The sequence below is a fragment of the Salmo salar genome, chromosome ssa17 (assembly GCF_905237065.1).
Source record: "Salmo salar chromosome ssa17, Ssal_v3.1, whole genome shotgun sequence".
NCBI lineage: Eukaryota > Metazoa > Chordata > Actinopteri > Salmoniformes > Salmonidae > Salmo > Salmo salar.
Window position 1 is genome coordinate 9,704,444 of NC_059458.1, and position 15,682 is coordinate 9,720,125.

At 41.8% G+C, this 15,682-nt stretch overlaps 1 protein-coding gene across 2 annotated transcripts in view; it reads left to right on the plus strand.

Annotated features, from left to right (window-relative positions):
• tm163 (Transmembrane protein 163) overlaps positions 1 to 11,436 on the plus strand; it is a 43,596-nt gene extending 32,160 nt beyond the window's left edge. The window contains 3 exon segments of one of the 2 annotated variants that reach the window (NM_001140020.1): positions 3,179 to 3,290; positions 5,075 to 5,216; positions 9,739 to 11,433. In NM_001140020.1, coding sequence (NP_001133492.1) covers positions 3,179 to 3,290; positions 5,075 to 5,216; positions 9,739 to 9,799 — 315 coding nt within the window. In that variant the 3' untranslated portion in view covers positions 9,800 to 11,433. 2 annotated transcript variants of the gene reach the window in all.
• Positions 11,437 to 15,682: the final 4,246 nt, after the last annotated feature.

Consider the following 15,682-nt stretch of genomic DNA (forward strand, 5'->3'; position numbering starts at 1 on the left):
AGGCTATAAAAACATGACGTTATGTTTCCCCAAGGCCCAGATGGGATCAGAGCACACAGGTTCCTCTAGGCTTGCTATAGCTGTGGTTGTTATCAGTAGACTACAGTCAGACTGAAGCGCAGACGTTGTACACGTTGACAAATCGAGAGGCATTTTATTTTATTCCATTTTTTTGGTTGCTGGTATGGGCTTCCATATAAAATGGCTTGTTGCAGTGAATTCACTTAAACCCATGTTTTCAGTTGCAATTTGCTTTTCCGCGTCTAATGATTTGCATAATATTAAGCCTGGTTTGTTGTAATGTTGTAAGGTAGGCCTACTGTACTTTTATATTCGTATGAGAGGGTTAATCGTTCATTTTTGATGAGCTATCGTTACTTGATGAAGACATGCTATTAGTAACTCTGTGCTTTTGTCTTGAAGTTAAATGTAATGTACAGTAGCCTACAGACGAGAAAATAAACCCTTTAATTGTCTGCACATGTTTATGAATTGAAGAGTGTAATATGGTTTGGTTGCATTATTCAACAGTGTAGCTAATATGTTTTAGGAAAAACATGTCTGTGATTGTTGATTCGTTTGTGCTTACTGGCTAGTGGCTACTGTGATATTTACGGTCAATTTGAAGGTAAGGCAAGGATGTAATGTGAATTGAAAAGTAGAATTCTGGTTTGCCACCCCGCTCCTCAGACTCTCCTTCATAACTTGTAGTGAGAATAGGGCCTGAGTTGTTCCGAAACAGGTGTATTAAAATTCAATTTAAGAGGAAACACACCTTCTACATTGGATTGGACACACCTTCTGCATTGGCTGGAAAGATTTACCATTGTAAGACAAATCTTCAGGAGAAGGGTTGAAAATCGGGATGCAGCCTATGAGATGTGAATTCGATTCCTCACAGAAAAACCTGGACTGTCAACTGTAAATGTCAGGCACTGTGTTTGAATGTTAAGTGTGTCTCTGTCTGCATTCCAAACAACCCCCTATTCCCTACTACATAGTGCACTACTTTTGACCAGAGCCATATGGACCCTGGTCAAAAGTAGTGCACTAGATTTGGAAAGGGTGCCATTTGCGACGCAGACTGTGAATTAGAGAGAGAGAGAGAGTGACTCACCCTCCTCCATACAGCCCTGATCTCTGCTTAGCCATCTCCCATCTCATCTCCTCAGAGGGCTTTTAAATGCCACGTGCCGGTGCTTCGTTCAACCCAAGCACCTCAGTGCTAAGAATTTTCAATATTAAAAGGAGTGTCAGAAGAAGTCATTGGGGGAGCAGGTCTTTCCTAGCCTGATTCCAGGTCTCTTTGTGCTGTATAGCTAGCTTCTACGACCATAGAATATCAAATAGATCTGGGACCAGGCTAGGAATTTTTGAAGACTTCCCATAAAAGAGATTTGAAATGGTGCGCACTGTGAAGCATAGTAGGACTGGGGTAACTTCAATTCTCAATTCTGTAAATTCAGGAAGTGAAATGATTCAATTCATGATTAAAAAAATTCCCATAGAAAACAATGGCATTTTTTAGTATATCTCATGTAAACAATTCACTTTATAGACGTTGTATACTATACTTATACATAACTACGTATATTCACTCAGGGGCGCAACAATGGTTTTAGAAGTGGGGGGCGGACAAACACAAATAATTTCTAATCTAAAGCTAATATCCTGCATATTACAGTATCATAGTGTCAGTGTGAGAACAAAAAGTTGAAATGAATTAGCTAGGGAAATTGACAGATCAAAAATGGCTATACAGATACACATTGCGGTGAAAAAATGTCTGAATATAAGTCTTTATTTGCTTGGCCGCTGGTTTTATCTTGATTGATTCTGGTCCAGTGTGAGTGAGACAAAAATAATAGCTAGTGTGCTAGCTAGCTAACCATTGGCTAGCTCTCTGCCACAGAAAGAGTGCAGCACACATACACTGACAGCAACTCCCATGGTCCTAAAGCCAGCCTTTCAGTTTGCTTTCACACAGCCTGCCCGACTGCTCTGAGTCATCTGCATAGTCCTAAAGAACACTGGTCCTTCTTCTTTTATCACAGTGCATTGATAAAACTAGGAAAGGAATTTTAGAACGTGAGGGGGTCATGACCTTCCCCGTCAATAGTGGATGTTGCGCCCCTGCACTAACATCTCAGTAATATATAACAAACTGTTTTTTCATTCTAAACTCAACAAGGACTCAGGAATTTACCATGTGTTTACTGGGCTTACAGGTTTCACTGTCCTTCTACTTAATTGTAGTCTATCTGGGGGCTGAGCTAGAACGGGGACTGAGCTAGAACGGGGACTGAGCTAGAACGGGGGCTGAGCTAGAGTGGGGGCTGAGCTAGAACGGGGGCTGAGCTAGAACGGGGCTGAGCTAGAACGGGGGCTGAGCTAGAGCATTGTATGTGAGACAAGGGCGGATCCCGAAAACGGTTCTTCTAACAAAAACGTCTGGTTTGACCTACAAACTATTATGACCCATATATGAAAAACTGAGACTCTCACTAACATGCACATGTAACCTGTTTTGCTCTGGTGCTCACAGGCCACACGAGTCGTTAGAAGGTAAGGGGTTCTTCTACATAGATCATAGGAAATCCCAGGACAAAGTGGGATAATACTGTAATAAGCTCACATTGTTGCTGTCACAAACTCCACACAGTTGTCACTGACTAGTTGGATATTAATTTCCCACTGAGCAGACAGTTCCTGTACTTACAGCATTCTTATAAATTAGTTTTATGTCAGGTTTTTGCTTGGCGGCCTAATTTTGTAGTTGTTGACATTTTTCAATGAAACTCCTAAATGAAACTGTTTATGGTTGTACTGAAAAGAAAATGGTAAAACACTTCAATGTGAGGCTAAATATGAGGGCAGAGCAAGCAGATTGATGAAAGTGGTGCATTTTTTCACTGGGGGATTTAATGGGACTGATGAGGTTATTAACCTTGCAGAAATGCATCTCTTCATGCCTTCAAGGCCATAGTGCAATGTTAATTCTACAGCGGAGGCACTTTGCAACACTTACCCACTCTCTCTCTCTCTCCATCTCTCTCTCGCTCTTGCTCTCTCTCTCTTTTTTTTCTTTCTCTCTCCCTTTCTCTTTCTTTCCCTCATCATCACCTCTCTCTCAATCCCCCCTCTCCTCCTCTCTCATCTACTTCTCTCTCTCTATCAGGATGACTTCCTCTTCAGTGTGTCCATCGTCAGTGGCGTGATGTGTATCATTCTGGCCGTGTTCAAGTTCATGCTGGGCAGGGTGCTCACCAGCAGAGCCCTCATCACAGACGGTAGGTACCTAACTCGGTGTGTAGTTGCTCCAAGACACTGATCTTGGGTCAGTTTTTTTTTTCTTCCCAACTTGGATTGGGAGGAGGAGAAGATGATCCTTGATCTGTAGCAACGCATACTTCTGCCTGATCTAGGCCACTCCCACTTGAGTTCAGGCCAGTTAGAGAATTGGGGGAGGGTGGAGCACGAGGGTGAAAAACTCCATAGGGAATCATTGAGAAAAATGATAAGGGGAAAAGGTATGGTGTATAGGAAGAAATGGCTGTGTCTGAAATGGCGCCCTATTCCCATAGTGCATGAAGATGGAAGGTGATTGGCTTAAAAACACCATCATGAAATCTGTGGAATATATTGGGAACTACTTAGTGCACTATATAGGGCAGTGACCATCAACTAGATATAGGGAATAGTATGCCATTTCAGATGGATCCATATGAATGCTTCACTTGTTTCTGTCATTTTGTAAGGACATAGATAAGCACTCTCTTCCCATATTTTTTGAGCCGGTAGGTGCTGGGATTCGTATCCACACAGACAGGAGAATCGCCTAGTACCCTCAGGTACTGGGCCGCACACCTATTTCCTTCTACACTTGAGAAAGTTGTTCACTACTTATGTGTCATTATGGACAACTCCGTGCTCCTGAGCTCATAAAATGTCCGTTCTCGTTTCAATAAGAGTTTTGTGGCAGACAGGCTGGCGTCAAACCAGTTTGAAAGGTCAGCTTTGGATGGAGAGACTCGCTCATTAAAGTGTGTGTGTGGGGTTCATTAAATTGTATGTGACAGCTAGCAGAATATGAGTTAATTACCCACCAGATTTTCTTCTCGCTGCGTGACATTAAACAAGCCTTCAAAGGGGCAATCTGTGATTGCTACATACATTTTTGGACTTCTAAATTAATGATATTGTGGTCCCGTGTGGCTCAGTTGGTAGAGCATGGTGTTTGCAACGCCAGGGTTGTGGGTTCGACTCCCACGGGGGACCAGTACGGGGGAAAAAAAATGTATGAAATGTATGCATTTGCTACTGTAAGTCGCTCTGGATTAGAGTGTCTGCTAAATGACTAAAATGTATATTTACTGATATATATTGATTCTTGAAGCTTCAGAAGCAGTTCAACTGTCACACTGCATGAGAACACAAAATATACGCTTGTTTTGCTCCCTTGTTTTTTAACAATGTCATTGTAAACACTGTATAGCCTCAGTGTAATTTTGATCTCATGGATGGTCAGTCCTCGCAGCTGTTTACCATAACAGTGGCGGGGTGTCCCTTTGTTGTTGTTTGAACTGCAGATTGCCCCTAGGAATGCAGCGCCATAGATGATATTCTTTACTGAGTTAATTGATGTGCCCAGTCGGGTCATATCAAACGTACAGTATGTAAAAGACTGGCAGAGGTCCTCGTCAGTCGGTGTGTTTTTGAGGTGCAGAGGAGCCAGTAAGTGGGTTCTTATACAGTAGGAATCGAATGAGGAGAGAGACAATAGAAAAGGATTCAAAGTCGTCTCTCTGTTCGTCCGTGTCTGTCTGTCTTATGGACTTTTGGATAAAGACTCTGTGGCAGACTACATGTAATTTCATGAAATATATGTACATACATGTGTTCATTATTGTTGTTAATGTTCAAGCTATTTCTATATAGTTTGTTGGAATCAAATGAATTTCTCTATGTGGGATAATACACTTCACAAAACTAAACTGTCTGTCTATATGTCTATCTACCTGTCTGTCTACCTGTCTGTCTACCTGTCTGTCTACCTGTCTTGTCCAATCTACAGGTTTCAACTCCCTGGTGGGCGGGGTCATGGGCTTCTCAATCCTAATCAGTGCTGAGGTGTTCAAGCACGATCCCAAAGTGTGGTACCTGGACGGGTCCATAGGGGTCCTGATAGGCCTCATCATCCTGGCCTACGGAGTCAAGTGAGTGGGTACATTGTGTCGAGCCCTCAAACTCAACTCTGGACCTTGAAGCCAGTTCCACTTCATGTTGTCATTGTTCCCCTCTAGTCAGGGACTGATTTAGACCAGGGACACCAGGTGGGTACAATTAATTATTAGGTAGAACAGAAAACCAGCAGGCTCCGGACCTTGTGTAGGGGAAGCTGCCTCTAAACACTGATCTTGGGTCAGTTATGCCCGGTAAGGGTTTAAGGTTAGGATTCAGGGAGGGGAAACTAATCCTAGATCTGTATGTAGAATAAACATAATATTCAATATTCAGTGTTCACTGTTACACACATGTACATAGTTATGTTCCCTGAGAAACACACTTATTTAAGTATTAGAAATATTGTCATTTAAATTGTAACCATTCAGAAGACCCTTGGAGTAGAAACTACATTGCCCGGTGCCCCAGTGGGTGGAGATTTCACAATTTTATGACCAATGGAATGATGCAAAACGAACATGGCCAGTGTTTCGCTTAGATTGTTTTCCAGGTGGGGCCGAAAGCAACATTCATACACCAAAACAGTCAATACGCTTGGAAACATTAGTAGGGACACTTTTGGTGCTAACTAACTGTAAAAAAGTTGTTTCCCCCACAGTAAGTCAAGTTAGTTAGCTAGCTACAATTATTTACAGTTAGTTAGCTAGCTACAATTATTTACAGTTAGTTAGCTAGCTACAATTATTTACAGTTAGTTAGCTAGCAACAATTATTTGCAGTTAGTTAGCTAGCTACAATTATTTACAGTTAGTTAGCTAGCTACAATTATTTACAGTTAGTTAGCTAGCAACAATTATTTGCAGTTAGTTAGCTAGCTACAATTATTTACAGTTAGTTAGCTACAATTATTTACAGTTAGTTAGCTAGCTACAATTATTTACAGTTAGTTAGCTACAATTATTTACAGTTAGTTAGCTACAATTATTTACAGTTAGTTAGCTACAATTATTTACAGTTAGTTAGCTAGCAACAATTATTTACAGTTAGTTAGATAGCAACAATTATTTACAGTTAGTTAGCTAGCAACAATTATTTGCAGTTAGTTAGCTAGCTACAATTATTTACAGTTAGTTAGCTAGCTACAATTATTTACAGTTAGTTAGCTAGCAACAATTATTTGCAGTTAGTTAGCTAGCTACAATTATTTACAGTTAGTTAGCTACAATTATTTACAGTTAGTTAGCTAGCTACAATTATTTACAGTTAGTTAGCTACAATTATTTACAGTTAGTTAGCTAGCTACAATTATTTACAGTTAGTTAGCTACAATTATTTACAGTTAGTTAGCAACAATTATTTACAGTTAGTTAACAACTGCTCCTAAACAATTTTTTGCCTATAGTGTTAATAACACGCTTCCAAAAATAGAAAGGTATTTAACATTTTACAGATTTTGACCTAATTCACTTTCCTTTTTTCCCGACTGTTCAGAGAATAGTCATGTCAAAGTATGTAGAGGAAAAATTCTCGCAGAAGTAATGAGTGTAGAACCACAGTGCGGCATGATCCCAGTGATGGTGACCCTCATCTGGCTGTGCAGTCCGGGAGAGGAGAAGGTGCTGCCGCTCTTTCGTGCTTTTCGTTTGTCTTCCCAGGAGCGCACCGTAGCACATCTCAACCAAACCATCAGACAGACTCAACAAAAATGTATCAATTATTTTCTAAACAAGACATTTGGAGGACCAGAAGCAGGGCCATTTGTTGATGTACAGTATAAGTGCTGTTAGTCTTTCCTGATAAATCTTGAGAAAAAAAACCCAGAAAGTTCGATAGCAAAGTCAAACCAACTGAACAACACCCTGTCGATAAATATGGCCCAGTAGATGATGATTTTGATGTTCCTCTTCACCCAGGCGAAGAGAGCTCTCTGGGCAGCGATGATCTGGGTGTAGAAGAAACAATTAATCCAAATAGAGTTTGACATGCTGCCGGATACAGTGTACCCCACTATCAGATAAAAGGTAAAGATGAGCTCTAGCTGCTAACTTCAATTACAATACCAGAAACTAGGTACTGTAGAGTGTGGTGAACCACACCATAGATCCCACTAGTATCTTCACAGGCTGTTTCAGGCTCTCTGCCTCACGGTGGATGGAGCATGCAGAAGGACAAAACTGGAACTGCATTTCTGACAGGGAGTTGACGTGCTTCCACCATTTCCTACTGGTTAAGGTCTTATCAGTAAGCTTCTTATTGAGTTTGACGTTGCTGTTCCTTCTAGCCTGCTTCTCAGCCTGGTTGTAGGAGTATCTTGCTTGGGCATATTTTAAATGGTTGTTAGCAGTGTTGTTTTTCATAAGCTGGCGGAAGAGGTCTCGCTTCTTCCTCGTCGCTCTCCTGTACTTCTTGTCAAACCATGCCTTATCTCCAGACTTTTAGGTGACAATTTTGCTGGGCATGTATAGCTATATGTATAGATATATCATTACAGATTATGTTTGTGACCTAAAAACATATCCTTATAATCTTGTATCTTTGCAAACTGATAGCTGTTCAACTGAAGAACTTTAAAGATGGAAAAACAAATAGGTACAGGAGAGTACATGCCTGGGGTATGGAAAACTCTGTCAATGTACCACAACCTGTTTGCATCTCAGATACAGACAGAAAACACAGCAAAGCTCATTCATTTAGTGTTTGACTCATTTGTACAGGAGAAGGCACCTCATAGCCTTCATTATGGACATCAGACCCATATTAAATTAATCCAGATGAAGGTTTATAAAACAAGAATTTTAAATTTGATTTCATGAACATCAACTAATCGTGGATTACAAGGTTAGTCAGGCCTATGGTCAAGCCTGTGATTCATCCACCGTAGTCCAGGAATATTTTAGGTGACAAACTCTTTTAGGCAATGCATATTGGTAGGGGAAAAACATGTTATACCCACTATCAGTGCTTCTCCTATATTAAGTTAGCAGTGGCGGGCCGCCACATCTAAATCGTGGCAGCCACTACGAAAAATGAATATTATTTTATTTTTTTAAATAATTTTTGTGATGGTAAAATGTTTTCAGTGTAAACTTAAACAATTTAAACTAGATATAAAGTATTTAAAAAGATAATGGCGCTATATACACTGAGTGTACAAAACATTAAGAACACCTGCTCTTTCCATGACATAGAATCCAGGTGAAAACTATGATCCCTTATTGATGTCACGTGTTAAATCCACTCCAATCAGCATAGATGAAGGGAAGAAGATAGGTTAAAGAAGGATTTTTAAGCCATTAGACAATTGAGAGATGGATTGTGCCATTCAGAGTGTGAATAGGCAAGACAAAAGAGTTAAGTGCCTTTGAACGGAGTATGGTAGTAGGTGCCAGGCGCACCGGTTTGTGTCAAGAACTGCAACGCTGCTGGGTTTTTCAGGCTCAACAGTCTCCCGTGTCTCAAGAAGGCTCCACCACGCAAAGGACATCCAGCCAACTTGACACAACTGTGGGAAGCATTGGAATCAACATGGGCCAGCATCCCTGTGGAACGCTTTTCACAAGGTGTTGATTCCAATGCTTTCCACAGTTGTGTCAAGTTGGCTGGATGTCCTTTGCGTGGTGGAGCCTTCTTGAGACACGGGAGACTGTTGAGCCTGAAAAACCCAGCAGCTCTTGACACAAACCGGTGCGCCTGGCACCTACTACCTACGAGCTGAGGCTGTTCTGAGAGCAAAATGGTGGGATGCAACTCAATACCAGGACGGTGTTCCTAATGTTTAGTATAGTCAGTGTGTTTTTAAATAGGATCATCTTTGAGAAGTAACAACCACCAAATGAAAAACCAGACAGTCAGGGAGAATCTAAAATTCATGTCATGGCATGGGGCACCCATTGATTTTGTTATGTTTGAGTCACTCAGATAGCATAAGCCATGGCAAAATGTGTAGAATTGCATGGAATTATCTTTAAAATGGACTTTGACAAAATGTGTAGAATTGCAGGAAACTAACTTTAAAACTGTAAAATGTTCTCTCCGCCCCATTGCAACATGTGTAGAATTGCAGGAAATTAGCTTTAAAACAGCAAAATTTGGTCTCTGTGGCCAAGAGGAAGGCGTCAAAAAAATGTGGTCACAGACAGCGCCATTGGAGACTCCCACTACCACAACCCCCCCCTTACGCTAACTTTTCCACTGCTGCTGAAGAAAATCCTATGGGAAACACTGCGCTACACTGGCAGTGCAGCCTTTCACGAGGCTTGGCAGTGTTCTGTCCCAGGGAGCATTCCAATCATGAAAGAGACTCGGGGGAGAAAGAAATCCAAACATGACACCACAGGGTGCATCAACAAAAGCATCAACAAAAGCAGCTGCAGTGGTTACACAAATGTACTCAAATAATCCGACGTGATAGATTCAGTTACTCAACACATTCTGAACTTTCACTACGAGGAGCGACGGTTTTCACTCATTTAATATTGGCAGTGAAATGCAGTTGCATCTCTCCCTGTGTATGTTAGCGATTTCATTAATATGAATGTCTCTTTCCTGTCACAGGCTGCTGGTTGATATGGTCCCTCGAGTGCGACAGACGAGGAACTACGAGCGCTTTGAGTGACAGAAGACCGCGGAAGGGCAGCGAGGGCTCAGTGGGGGATGGGTTCTAGGTTATATACAGTATGTGTACGTCCAGTGTCTGTTCTAGGATATTCTATCTATGCCCAGTCCCTATCCAGCTCAGCTCCATTCTTCCTAGTAGATCTCTCCAGTCACCATGACAAACCTATTGGTTGATTTAGACGTCAAGGTGCCAGCCCAGTGGCATTTTAGTTAGACCCAAGTGGTCCATTCTGCAGCATTCCCCCTGTCTCTCTGACTCCGAACCTGATCCGTCCATAGGAGTCATTACGAAGTCAAAGAGAAGACGGAGGTTTCCCTCAATGTTTCTCCTCCTCTGCCGAAGCAGGGGGAGGCGGAAGGACAGGCTGAAGAACGTGGGCTGCTGAGTCGTCAGGAAATTATGCCACTGCCGCTACAAAGGCACTGCACATTGTCCACTGATTACAGTCTGGTGTTCATATCTCTATCTCCCCTTGGACAAGATGGCTGATTCAGATATGCATCTCAGTCCTTATGGGATTTCAATAGGCTTTTTCGTTTGTTCACTAACAAATCAAATCAAATCAAATGTATTTGTCACATACACATGGTTAGCAGGTGTTAATGCAAGTGTAGCGAAATGCTGTGCTAGTTCCGACCATACAGTAATATCTAACAAGTAATCTACCAATTCCACAACAACTACCTTGTACACACAAGTGTAAAGGAATGAATACGAATATGTACATAAAAATATAAAAATGAGTGATGGCCGAACGGCATAGGCAAGATGTAATAGATGGTATGGAGTACAGTATATACATATGAGATGAGTATTGTAGGGTATGAAAACATATAAAGCGGCACTGTTTAAGGTGGCTAGTGATACATTACATTAGGATGGCATAGAGTACAGTATATACATATGAGATGAGTAATGTAGGTTATGAAAACATTATATAAAGTGGCATTGTTTAAAGTGGCTAGTGATACATCTAATACATCAAGATGGCAAGATGCAGTAGATGGTATAGCGTACACTGTGTGTGTGTCCCCAATGGCACCCTATTCCCTTTATAGTGCACTACTTTTGACCAGGGCCCATAAAAAGTGCACTATGTAGGAAATAGGGTGGCATTTGGCACACACACAGCCTATTTCTGTTTATGACACCACTGCTCAAAGTAGATGTGTTGCGTTTATGTAGCCATGATGTAGTAACAGGTAAAGTATATTTTAGGGGGGTAGTTGCTACTATTCGTAGCTGTAGGGCATGTTTGCTATCCCCCAAAGACTCAGCAGGGAAAATGGATTTCTGAGATGCCCATTGTATTATCAATTGTAGACACAAGAGTATGGTATAGCAGTACAGTATGTGCAATAACAACGTGACAGAAGAAAGACTCTTATCAATGGCTTGAGTCCCAAATGGCACCCTAATCCCTACATAGTCACTATGGGTCCTGGTCAAAAGTAGTGCACTATAGGGAATAGGGTGATATTTGGGACAAAACCTGTATCATTGGATTGGTGAATATGAAAGCACAAATGTCCCTGTCACCAACTCATGTATGGAATCTGTGTTTGCTGTATTGCTTAAGAGGGTCACATTAAGGGGTGTTGAATAAAAGCCTGTGGCAGACCATCAACAGACAACATGACTGGAGCCAAAGACTCTAGCCAGAGATTACTACACTGGAATTAAAACAAGTCTTTTTCTGTGCACTACAGCCAAGTCTGTTGGCTAGAGCACAACAGGTCATCCTTTTCTCTCTTCCTTATCTAATTCCTTACCCAAATCTGATGGGGGAAATACGGTCGTCCTGGCGAGTAAATATACCATATATAATTATATTGTTTAAAGCTTTCACAATCTGCCACGCTGGATGTAGTTGTATACGTAGGATATATACTACATGACCAAAAGTATGTGGACACTTGCTCGTCGAACATCTCATTCCAAAATCATGGGCATTAATATGGAGTTGCCCCCCCCCCCCCCTTTGCTGCTATAACAGCCACCACTCTCTTATGGGAAGCCTTTCCACTAGATGTTGTAACATTGCTGTGGGGACGTGCTTCTATTCAGCCACAAGAGCATTAGTGAGATCAGGCACTGATGTTGGGCGATTAGGCCTGGCTCGCAGTTTGTATTCCAATTCATCCCAAGGGTGTTACATGGGGTTGAGGTCAGGGCTCTGTGCAGGCCAGTCAAGTTCTTACACACCGATCTCGACAAACCATTTCTGTATGGACCTCACTTTGTGCACGGGGGCATTGTCATGCTGAAACAGGAAACGGACTTCCCCAAACTGTTGCCACAAAGTTGGAAGCACAGAATCGTCTAGAATGTCATTGTATGCTGAAGACTTTCCTTCACTGGAACTAAGAGGCCTAGCCCGAACCATGAAAATCCCCCTCCACCAAACTTTACAGTTGGCACTATGCATTGGGGCAGGTAGCATTCTCCTGGCATCCGCCGAATCCAGATTCATCTGTTGGACTGCCAGATGGTAATGCGTGATTCATTACTCCAGAAAACGCGTTTCCACTGCTCCAGAGTCCAATGGCAGCGAGCTTAACACCACTCCAGCTGACGCTTGGCAGTGCGCATGGTGATCTTAGGCTTGTGTGCGTCTGCTCGGCGATGGAAACCCATTTCATGAAGCTCCCGACGAACAGTTCTTGTGCTGACATTACTTCCAAAGGCAGTTTGGAACTCGGTAGTGAGTGTTGCAATCGAGGACAGCACATTGCCATTGTTTCTCCTAGACGTTTCCACTTCACAATAACAGCACTCACAGCTGACTGGGGTAGTTCCAGCAGGGCAGAAGTTTGACCAACTGACTTGTTGGAAAGGTGGCATCCTATGACGGTGCCACGTTGAAAGTCACTGAGCTCTTCAGTATGGCCATTCTACTGCCAATGTTTGTCTAAGGAGATTGCATGGCTGTGTGCTCTATGTTATACACCTGTCAGCAACAGGTGTGGCTGAAATAGCCGAATCCACTAATTTGAAGGGGTGTCCACATACTTTTGTATATATGGTGTATGTGGTTTGCAAAATGAAAATAATCCACATAAATCATTGTTATGTGAATTACATGAATACAATGTTGACATTATACAATTACATGCATGCAGTGTTGACATACAGCAATACAATGTTGACCCATTGCACAAGGAGTGTGGTTAAGGGCTCTATTCAATCCGAATCGCGGAAATTCAGCATTACAGCATGATTGAAGGCAATGTTCCCGGGTTGGCGGAGACTGCATTCACGGTAAACACTGCAGATGTGGACTCAATAGGAAATGACCTTGAAATCAGTAATGCTTCAGGATACAGATTGAATAGAGCCCTAAAGGAAGATGATTGAAATCAAGCCTTCAAGCTGTGCTTACTGATTTAGTCTTTCAGAATACTGTACCAATGAAAGTTGTCAATAAGACATTAGTTATTATAGTGCACTATAATACAAATACATTTTTGTACATATAGAAAGGGATTTTTGTTTACAGGTGGGACGGTCATTGCACTCACTCCAAATGGCTTTTTAGACCAGGATTCAATCCGAGGCTCGTTATAGAGCAGTGCACTGGACAGCCAAAAATGCACTTTTTAAAGTTAACTTACACTTGAGCCGACATTCTCCACGAACGCCGGGGAAATTGCCTTTAAAAGGGGCATTGCCGCATGTCAACTGTGCTGCACTATAACACGCTCTGGATTGAATCCTGGCCTTACTCTAATTCTTACCAACACCTTTTGTACATAGCAATGAATTCTTGTACATCATGTAATATACGTTGATATGTTTACATTGGTATTGCCAATTTAAGCAGAAACTAGATTTGCTAGATAATCGGTTGCGGTGTTGTTCTGTATTAAGAGTGCTTAAGCTAAGAGTCTATATTTGTCTTCTCAAAGGAAAGTGTCATTAGACGTACTAAGTTCAGGATCTAGGATGTGTTTCAATTTACTTCGATAATGTGATTGAGCAAGAGTTGCACCGCTGTAACCTTTTGTTTTCTGTGACTGTTTTCAGTCAAAAAGGATAGATACTAACGCAACCCCCTAACTTTATGGCTGTCGTCAAGCGCAACACTAAGGCTGCGTTCCAGGCTGACAACATTGCAGAAGCCAGATCTCACAACGCCTAACCCAAATATCAGTTTACCACATCACATGATGGATTCATCTGATACCCGGATGACGTGGCACACAACGTTCGTACCTAAAACATCCTCTATTCAGGCTGCAAAGGTGTCGATTTCCTCCTTCACAATATTTAATGGTGTGGCAGCGTAGCCTAGTGGTTAGAGCGTTGGACTAGCAACCGAAAGAATGTAAGTTAAAATCCCCAAGCTGACAAAGTACAAATCTGTCGTTCTGCCCCTGAACAAGGCCGTCATTGAAAATAGGCATTTCTTCTTAAGTTAAATAAAGGTGTAAAAAAAACATTGGTTGATCCAATGCATGTCTGCAATGTAGTCGGCCTGGAAGGTGACAGGCTCCTAGCATGGCTCTTAGCCCAACGGCCAGCAGGAGGCGATATTCAACTGTTTCATCTTACCTTCCGAACGCATTGTATGAAACTGCATATCCCCCGTGGACGGTTCGTACCTAAAACATCCTCTATTCAGGCTGCAATGGCATCAATTTCACCATATTTAATGGTGCAAGGGCAACAAAAATGCCTGCAGTCTGTTGTTTACCCCTGGCTGAACGCAGGGAGCAACATCATGAAGAAGCATTAGCCTGAATAAAGAACGTTTTAGGTACGAACCGTCCACGCAGTTTCTCTGGACCCCAGCAAGGTTTTGTTTCAAGGTCTGACCCACTGGGCACAGACGTCAATTCAACGCTTATTCCACGTTAGTTCAACGTCATTTGGAAACAAAGTCGATTCAACCAGTGTGCGCCCAGTGGGGAGGCACTTTTTTCAGTCACATTCCTGAAGCCCAAGAAACACACTTAGCTTCCTAGTACATATGGCAATGATAAAGGTTTATGAAGGACTTTTAGGAGGGTTACTGTCAAAAGTATTTATTAAATAAAAGTAGACCGATGCCAGGCGGTGGATACTGGCTGCAAACAATGCGCTTGGACGGTAAGATGAAATGACTCAATACCAACATCTGCCCGGTCTTTGAGCTACATGGCTCGCTGGTCTCGGACACCAATCAAAGACAGTGCGGTATCAAAGGAGGCATATCATTTATTAGCAGGTGGAAATGTCATCCTTTCCAAGCCACAATTGCACTGCACAGAAACAGCCTTAACCATTGACCTGGGGCACATTCTGTAAGCAAACTGCTCAGAACATTGCAGAAAGAAATGCAATGAATAGAGCTGACATGAGGGAAAATCATTTCTGCTTCTACAAAATGCATTTCTATGATAATTACATATTAATATGAATATTGTATAACATTGCACACATCTGAACAGACCCCAGAATTCTGGAAATGAGAATATAAACTTTGAAAGTTTACTTGCAGGGAATTGCTCTTGTAAACAGTTGGAAATGCTGTTGTTTGTGATTGTCTACTTAATGTCTAGCATAGTTGGTAATGTGTTCACAGAAATTCAGTATTTATGGTTCATATCAGGTCTATGCTTGCTGCAGTATGTACTCTATATTATTTACACATTAAACTCACTGTAACTAGGGTGTTTCTACACATCTGAGAGAACTTTACTTTTTGGGAGAGCGGGGTTGTGTTCAGCAGGCAGCAAATGTAAGAAAACGGACAGAAACTGGGTGTGATTACCAGAACTTGGCCAATAAGAAACGCAACTTTTTGTTTTCAATTGGAAAACATTTTAAAATGTTTTCATTTGCATGACTTAAAAATATATATATTCCTGGTTCGTGTTCTTTAAGGTACTGCAAAAC